Genomic DNA, 9,207 nt, shown 5'->3' on the forward strand with positions numbered 1-9,207 from the left:
GTTTCTCTCCTCCTCCTCCTCCTCCTCTTCACCCGCTGTTAATTTGCTTACCATAAAACCTTTGGGGTTTCATCCTTACAAAAAAAAAGTTCAGTTTTTTAAGGGGTTGTCTTAGTCTGACATAGTTGTTTTTTTTTACGTATAATATTAATAACCCATTTCATATTTGAAAGTATTTATCAAAAATATATACAATAAAGGAGTATTTTTTTTTACGTTGATTCGAAGCTTGTGAATGCTAAACGAAATGGGTGTTTGACATATTCATAGAAACTTCGAAATTAAAGCTTTGCTTATATGATTCGTAGCTTAATATTTCTCAGCATGTCTCTGATTCTTATTTCAATGTCATCTTAGATAATATAGTACATTGTAGTCTTAGCTCTTGAATTCTGATGTTTTCCAGTGTTTCTTTCAATGATCACAACTAGGGCCAAGTGCATCCTCTGCTACTGAACAAAGTGTCCAACCGGATTTTTCTGGAATTCTACCCCGATTTGAGGTTTTGGCAGAGTATTATCATATCCAGACCCATGTTACATTAGAAACAATGCTGCGGAATACTGCAGATTTGGTCTTAAAATTGGTTCCTAGGGACTTGACTGACTATCCGCGACTGCCGCAAACTCAGAGTTGGTTTCAAGGAGGGGTCGGCTCACAAGACATAACATCCCGATTCGTGCATGTTGCTACCTACCTGATCAAGTGCATTCTTGCTATTGCACGAATGATGCGGTTCAATGCAGATTTTGATCTCAAGCGCTGTTCCGGGAGCTGACTTTACTGACTATCCACGAATGCCGGAGACTCCGAGTTGGTTTCAAGCAGGACCAGGCACACAACAAGTAGACGAGCTATGTGATCATTTTGAGGCCTATTGTTATGAAAGCCACCTTGCATATACACAGATATGCTGCGGTTTTCTATAGGTCTGATCTCAAGAATATTTCCAGGGTTCGACGTACCTGTTCCACCAGTTGTGCTTTCTTCGGATTGGCTTCGAAAGCTTATCGAACTACCACTACCATAGATGATGAAGAGTTGGTGGAGTTGTTTTTGTTCCTTTCCTTGCCTATGTGGTATTTTGTTTAGTATAGAGTGGAACATTATAATGTTTAAACCAGGGTGGGGAGGATTTAGTATCATCTCCTGAATATATTACTCTCTTAACTCAATGATACGACTTATTTTGAGTATTTGCAGCTAATATCTACTCTCCATTGCAAAGAACAGTAGTATAGGTAATCCTAAAGAAATCATATACATGATATGCTCGTGATCTGTCAAGCTGGAAGCTTAAAGCCGACGAACATGGCTTCCTGAGCTTTCTATTGATAATGAACAAGCCATCCCTTCGTGTCAAACGGAGTTGAATATTACTCCTACTTAGGAGCAACAACCACCGCCCGGAGACGCCTGGTACTCTGGCTTCTGCTTTAGCATGCTTCCAAAAGACTTGGAACTTTCATGCAATAGAAATCCGGATCCGATCAGAACGGAGACAAGGCTATATTTGTCACATACTCACATGCATGATAGCTTTTTTATTCATGGTACCAGCTTTATCCCAAGTAATATAGCTGCAGTAAGAAAGAATGACAGAAAATAAGGTGGAAAAAAATGCAATATCAACATTATAGGAGTAAAGGAGAATAGTAGCAATTAAGAAGAGTAGTTTCTTATTATCTGTGTAACAAAAGATAACACGAAAGGCGAATCATCTTATAGGATTAATGGGTGCAATGACCCTTTTATGACTGAAGCTTGATATTCACAACCTTGTTCTATGAGGTTTCTTGGAACACGAAGACAACCAAGGAGCTTTCTCCCAAAAGATTATGAAGTTGTGTAGTATCAACTTTGTTGAGAAAACAAGTTGGTTGGTCGTTGGCGATTCACTCCTTTTAAGAGTTACAGTCAATGGAGATTCAATTGAGAGTTTAGGGTTAATCTTTATGAGGAGAGGAAATGGTGGTATGAGAAGATAGGAAAAGAGAGAATCTTCTCATCATATTTGTTTGAGGGGCTTATATGCTGACCCTTTGGTGAATGGTGTCAAACTTAGGATCATCATGTCTATTAATAGACTAATAGACTGTATAAATATGATTGTAAACTATCAAATTTGATTCTATCAAGAATCACATCAAAGACTGTAGAGTATAAACTCCAAAAAAACGATTTTGGCAGAAGATGATTTTGAAAATTTTGAAATGTATCTAGAAAACTTCTGGAGACTCTACTCAAAGGTGGAGTCTTGTGAAGATCTTTATTGACAAAGATTTATAGTTTTGAGAGAATCTTCTCCAAATGTAACAAATACTCTATAAACTTCATTTCCAACAAGCATCTTGACGCAGTCCTGGTTGGTGGAGTAAAACTGTCACTTTTTTAGCCCAAACATATTGGGTTCGCTTCAAGCCCTAAATGGGCTATTTTTATGGAGTTATAAAATAGCCCATTTATAATCAAAATCCATGAAAACACAAAATTTGAAGGGGATTGGGGATAGAGACCTTTGCTTAAACCCTTGAAACGGTTAAACCTCAAGAGTTGAAAACAAACCCAAACCGTCAGAGCAAAAAGAAGCAACAACAGCGGCGGCGGCTGCGGGGATCATGGTGAAATCCTACCTAAGGTACGAGCCGGCGGCTTCCTTCGGTGTAATTGTATCTGTTGAATCGAATATCACATACGACAGCTCAGGCAAGCACCTTCTCACTCCGGCTCTAGAGAAGATCGGTGTTTGGCACGTCCGTCAAGGCGTCTGCACCAAAACTCTATCTCCTTCTGTTCCCTCTCGCTGCCCCTCTCTCGCCGTCAACTGTGTCGCCTCCTCCCCTTCATCACTAGTAAAATATTTTTTCATTCTCTTCCTTTATCATTTATTGTAATGGATGCTCCGCTTTATTTTATAGCTTTGATTCAAGCAAAACCCGAAAGTTTCGTCTAGAGTAAAAAATATATATTTTTTACGGATAATAAACATGCTTGATGTTGTTTTTGCATTGATAAATTAGGAACTTTTTAAAAAAAATATATGAACTGTAATAGTAAACACCAAACGGAGTCTTAAAGTGCTTCATGCATTCTTAGTGATTTTCATAAAAATGAGTATGAGCGAATTAAAAGAAGGTTTAAATTGCAGGTGGCAAGTGGTCATGCGGATGGTAGTATAAGGATTTGGGATTGTGATAAAGGAAGTTGTGAGACTACATTGAATGGACATAAAGGGGCTGTGACTGCTTTAAGGTACAATAAGGTTGGATCTTTACTTGCTTCTGGAAGTAAAGACAATGATATTATATTGTGGGATGTTGTTGGTGAGACTGGTCTTTTTCGCCTTCGTGGGCATCGTGATCAGGTTTGTCATTTGTAAATTTTTCTATTAAAGTTAAGAGCTTATCGTGGTATTTGTTATCTGTATATGTTTTAATTTCTTTGCATTTTGCAACTTGCAGATCACGGACCTTGTTTTCCTTGATTCTGGTAAAAAACTTGTTAGTTCTTCCAAGGATAAATTTTTGCGAGTGTGGGATCTTGAAACTCAGCATTGTATGCAAATAGTTAGCGGTCATCATAGTGAAATTTGGTCTATTGATGTTGACCCGGATGAAAGATACTTGGTCACTGGTTCAGCCGATCTTGAACTCAGATTTTACAATGTAAAGCATGAGTCGATGAGTGGAGAGTCTGTGGTAGATGTAACTGCGGCTGAAACTGGGAATGATGGTGAGTCATCTACTCAAAATAAGTGGGAAGTTCTAAAGCCCTTTGGTGAAATTAAGCGAAAAAGTAAGGATAGGGTTGCGACTGTGAGATTTAGCAAGTCCGGAAATCTGCTTGCTTGTCAGGTGGCAGGAAAAACGGTTGAACTATTTCGTGTACTTGATGAAGTTGAATCCAAGCGCAAAGCAAAACGAAGACTTAAGAGGAAGAAAGAGAAGAAGTCTGCAAAAATGGAAGTTGAAGAAACTGAAAATGTGGAAGCAAATAATGATACTGAAGAAGCTGGGAATATATTGGTTGTTACAGTTCCTGATGTTTTTAAGCTTCTTCAAACTATTCGAGCCAGCAAAAAGATATGTTCCATCTCTTTTTGTCCAGTCACTCCAAAGACTTCACTACCTAGTTTAGCATTGTCTTTGAATAATAACTTGCTGGAGTTTTATTCAATTGAAATTGAAAGGAGGGCAAGTACAAAAACACTTGCTATCGAGCTTCAAGGACACCGTTCCGATGTTAGAAGTGTGACACTTAGTTCAGATAATAGTCTTTTGATGTCAACCAGTCACAATGCTGTGAAGATTTGGAATCCAAGTACTGGTTCTTGCCTTCGAACAATTGATTCTGGCTATGGACTCTGTGGTCTACTTGTACCCCATAACAAATATGGAATTGTTGGCACTAAAGATGGGAAAATTGAAATTATTGACATTGGTCGTGGTACTCGCGGTGAAGTTGTTGAAGCTCATGGTGGCTCTGTACGGTCAATTGCTACCATTCCAAATGGAAATGGTTTTGTTACTGGCAGTGCAGACCATGATGTAAAGTTCTGGGAATACCAAATCAAGCAAAAACCTGATCAGGTGTGTTCCTCGTACCTTCATCACTTACTTCAACATTTTTAAGCATCTAACTCCATTTATTTATTTATTTTCTCTCTCAGCTTGTTTAGCTTTGCCCTGATACAATGGAATGTATAACACATCCTTTATTACAAATCTATCTTCATGCTGAGTTAACAGATGAGTGATGCTAGGTTGATCTTGTTGATTTTCAGGATTCCAAAAGCCTTACTATATCAAATGTGAGGACTATGAAAATGAATGATGATGTTTTAGTGGTTGCCGTTAGCCCAGATGCTAGATATGTTGCTGTTGCATTGTTGGATTGCACCGTAAAGGTAAAGAATGATTGACTTATCCTTCTTTCTTTTGAATTTTACTTTGTCCACTGTTGGTAGGCTTGGTAAATTTATACTGTTATTGTTTTCCTAGAATTTGTAAATGGAAGCATCATGCAGTTTCCTGCTCAACTTGTAAAACACGAAGTGTATTTATATATTTTCCCTTTCCTTCCATCTCAATTTTGGTCTATGGCTTCAGCCCTCTGTATAAAACCTTTTATATGTCATGATTTAAATGTGAGAGTTAGATGTGACCTTGTATCTGTATGCCACCACACTAATCATGTCTTGCAAAGATTGTCTTATATGTGCTAATTAAACCTGTTGATTTTAAAAATGTTTGTTTTCAGATTCCTTCTCTCTAAACATGTTCTGGTAGAAGCTTCTGCTGGAAAAATAAGTTTAATAAACTGAATAACTCCCCAATTTGACTTCATAGTAGCATTCAGGATTGAGTGTTGTCAATCAGGATGTGTGAGTCAACTTGTTTTGCATTACTGTGGACTATTATGATAATAATGATTTTCAGTTCCCTTTTTATGCAGATTCTTTTTATGGATTCACTCAAATTTTTCCTTTCCTTATACGGCCACAAACTTCCTGTCCTATGTATGGATATTTCATCAGATGGAGATTTAATTGTAACTGGATCTGCAGATAAGAATTTGAGGATTTGGGGCTTGGATTTTGGCGATTGCCACAAATCCATCTTTGCACATGCTGACAGGTTTTGTATGATTAATTATTATGGAATGCAAAAGTTTTCTTAATCCTAAATTGTTTAAGTAGTTTTGGTGAACCTTTTAACCACCAATTCTGATGAGGTATTTTTTCAGTGTTATGGCAGTTCAATTTGTCCGCAACACACATTACATGTTCAGTGCTGGGAAAGATCGTCTTTTAAAGTACTGGGATGCTGATAAGTTTGAGTTGCTTTTAACGCTTGAGGGACATCATGCTGATGTTTGGTGCCTTGCAGTCAGCAACCGTGGTGACTTTGTTGTTACAGGATCTCATGACCGGTCTATTCGCCGTTGGGATCGTACTGAGGAGCCATTTTTTATTGAGGTATTTTCAAATTTTTTGCTGTGTACCGGAAGTGAAGTTCTTGGATCAGGAATGAGAATGCCATTGTTAAGCTAGTTCTTCTCACTGCATTTGTGATTACCTTTAGAGATGGATTTTCTTCTTTTGTATTTAACCTGCTTGAATGTGCAGGAAGAAAAAGAGAAAAGATTGGAAGAAATCTTCGAGGCTGACATTGACAATACATTTGAAGACAGACATGTACCGAGGGAAGAACTTCCAGAAGAGGGAGCTGTTGCATTAGCAGGGAAGAGAACTCAAGAAACTGTGACAGCCACTGATTCAATTATTGATGCACTAGATTTGGCAGAAGTGGAGTTAAAATGTATAGCTGAACATGAGGTATTCTTCTCTTGCTTTGGTCCGTTTGTTCTTGATGTGTAAATGGCTTTAACAAGATTGTTTAAATTTTGGGAAAAACTGGAATAACCAGGATATAGCCAGACCAAGATATGATCTGGACTGAGGCCCCACACATGTCACTGGGACTCAAACATGAGACATTAAGGTTATTAGGGCCTTAACCTTGCCATTGTCGCCAAAGTTGTATTTTGATCCTCAATGGTCGACACTTTTAAATATTTTTCTCTTCCCCTAAGGAAGTAGGGGGAAGAAAGTTGTGGACTCTATTGGGGTGGTGTGGTTGTTTACTTTCCCTATCCACTATATTGAGTGTCAACACAATGGTTACTCTATTTACTTGTAGAAAGATACTACTGCCAACATGACAAATCTCTCTTGCAGAGATGATGTTCATTTTGCTCAGAAATGCTAGTTGGAATTATTTTGAAAATTTGTAGAGCAGCAGAAAATGCTGGAAGAAAACTGAAAGAGCATAATTTTTTCAATAGTTGTGTTGCAATGAACATGTTTACTATGTTATATCTCAGGAGGAGCAAGCCAGAGGAAAAGTTGCTGAATTCCAACCAAATATGATTATGCTTGGGTTGTCCCCATCAGATTATGTCCTTCGTGCTCTCTCAAATATTAGCACCAATGATCTGGAGCAGACTTTACTGGTAATTGAGCATCGTGCATGAGATTTTCTCTAGTTCTAGTACAGAATTATGGAAAAGATGATATGGTATTTCATCCATGTTTTCAAGTGAATGCATGGAGATAGTTACACAACCGAAATCGGCCTATGAGGATTAAGCTCATAACTGAAACATCTGGATAAGCTGCTTTTGTCCCTTATCTTTTTTTGCGATCTACCTGATTGTGACTGTTTTCTTCATATTGTAGTCCATGATCTTCTACTGTTTAGTTAATATTTGCCTAATAATGGGACCAAAGATCACTCATCAACTGAAATTCTAGTCTCTTTGAAGAAAGTTTCTTTTCATTTTCCAGCCATGTTAATAGCTAAGTTATTATTTCAGCTTGTCACAATTAATAAAAGAAAATTCATATATGGAGGCTGGACTATCTATGTCTAGTAGTTAAACTGAACTTGTCTTGTGGATTCTACTGGATGATGCCATGCTGCATAGTACCTATAGCATCTTATTATTTATCTCAATGTCTCAGTCAAAGTTGTTTTATCGCCAGGCATTACCATTCTCAGATGCTCTCAAGCTGCTCTCTTATACGAAGGACTGGACTTCGAATCCTGACAAGGTTGGCCTCTATGCTCTTATAAATGTGCTTCTGGTTGGATGTTTTGCTAAATAGATGTGGCACGTACACCATGCATTCTCTCTCTCCCTCTCTGACACACTAACACTCTTGATGTTAGGAAAACATGTCTATTTGGGCGCTAGACTTGTAATACTTGAAGGTGTTATTACAATATATGCCGTTTGTGCAGGTTGAGCTGGTTTGCAGGATTGTTACGATTTTGTTGCAGACACATCATAGTCAGTTAATTAGTACCCCATCTGCCAGACCAGTGTTGGCTGTTCTGAAAGAGATTATTTATGCAAGAGTTAAGGTAAATTTGTACTTAAGATTATATGATTGTTTAAAACTTGCACATTCCCTCAGAGCAAAAACATTCAGTTCTGCAACTAGTAGCCTTAATGATCTCTCTTTTTTTTCTACTATTGAATTTAAGTTCAAAATGATCACATAATCCATAAATTTTAGATTCGGGAAAACTTAAGGATCTATTTTAATGGCATAAACTTTGAATTTCCCAGGAATGCAGAGATACTCTTGGTTTCAACCTTGCAGCAATGGATCATCTAAAGGTTTGTAAAACGACTTTTCCAATATTATCAATCAAATTTCTAATACAATAGCAAGAACTCTTTTTTTTTTCCAACTGTTACGTGCCATTTGATTTCAGCAATTGATGGCTTCAAGATCGGATGCTCTCTTCCGAGATGCAAAGTTGAAGTTGTTAGAGATACGATCGCAGGAGTCGAAGCGTTTAGAAGCAAGAACGGAGACCAAAACAGAAAAGCGAAAAAAAAAGAAACAGAAGAAATAGAGGGATGATCTCCAAGATGGGAAAACTCTTGGCACTTCAGTTTTGTATTTTAAGTTATATTACTTCCCTCAACTATGAATATCATAATCCAAGTAAAATATTGAGATTTTCATGACCAGTTTCCCTGTACGTCTGGACCAGAAAGAATACTGGAATGGGGTTTTATAATTAATTATATTATTTTTATCAATGTCTGTATTACGGTTATGCCTTGGCCAATGAATTTTACAAAGCTTTTTCTGGTAGGGTATTGCTACAAATGAGGTCAACCATAGATGGGGGGGGGGGGGGAACATTGGGGCTGTGGCCTAATGCTTTCGTTAAGGACAAAAAGCTTAGAACCTAATTTTACTTAATATAATGTTAGGTACAAATATAGAAGAAGGCGAACTAGTATATGAACATAAATCATTTTTTAATAGTTTGAGGCTATTATAAGGTAATATTTATTTATAATCTTTTTTAACCATTAAAGATTTTAAAGATTTACATGTAGCTGTTCAAACTCAAAATTTTAAGGAATAATAACATTATCTTTAATGGATTAAGGTCACTTAGCGGGTTCATATAAATAGAAATCTTTTGATTTTCAATGAAGAGAAAGCCAAAGGTCAAATATTGTCGAAGCATATTATTTCTCTTGGCACGGTTTACAAGATTAAGGCTATGCTTGAAAAAATAGAAGAAAAAGATATCATTTTCATCTATATATATAAAAATAACTCAGTTTAATTTAGAAAAAGAAAAAAGAGAAATATGAATTAATTCAAAATTTAAT

At 37.0% G+C, this 9,207-nt stretch overlaps 1 protein-coding gene across 1 annotated transcript; it reads left to right on the forward strand.

The window, feature by feature from the left end:
- Positions 1 to 2,496: 2,496 nt before the first annotated feature.
- LOC120188117 (WD repeat-containing protein 3-like) lies at positions 2,497 to 8,444 on the forward strand. Its single transcript, XM_039191634.1, has 12 exons — positions 2,497 to 2,852; positions 3,149 to 3,364; positions 3,462 to 4,589; positions 4,784 to 4,906; positions 5,455 to 5,636; positions 5,746 to 5,977; positions 6,128 to 6,337; positions 6,886 to 7,014; positions 7,547 to 7,615; positions 7,806 to 7,928; positions 8,137 to 8,187; positions 8,286 to 8,444. The coding sequence occupies exons 1-12, from the start codon at positions 2,619 to 2,621 to the stop codon at positions 8,427 to 8,429; spliced, it is 2,841 nt and encodes a 946-aa protein (XP_039047565.1). The 5' UTR covers positions 2,497 to 2,618; the 3' UTR covers positions 8,430 to 8,444.
- The last annotated feature ends 763 nt before the right edge of the window (positions 8,445 to 9,207 follow it).

This window comes from Hibiscus syriacus, unplaced genomic scaffold, assembly GCF_006381635.1.
Source record: "Hibiscus syriacus cultivar Baekdansim isolate YM2019G1 unplaced genomic scaffold, ASM638163v2 tig00116938_pilon, whole genome shotgun sequence".
Taxonomy (NCBI): Eukaryota; Viridiplantae; Streptophyta; class Magnoliopsida; order Malvales; family Malvaceae; genus Hibiscus; species Hibiscus syriacus.

What these genes read in the sequence shown, in the direction of transcription:
- LOC120188117 (XM_039191634.1), top strand. Translation starts at nt 2,619, where the DNA reads ATGGTGAAATCCTACCTAAGGTACGAGCCGGCGGCTTCCTTCGGTGTA. An exon ending in TGTTGGATTGCACCGTAAAG is followed by an intron (nt 4,907 to 5,454) that starts GTAAAGAATGAT and finishes CTTTTTATGCAG; the next exon opens with ATTCTTTTTATGGATTCACT. An exon ending in TTATTTATGCAAGAGTTAAG is followed by an intron (nt 7,929 to 8,136) that starts GTAAATTTGTAC and finishes TGAATTTCCCAG; the next exon opens with GAATGCAGAGATACTCTTGG.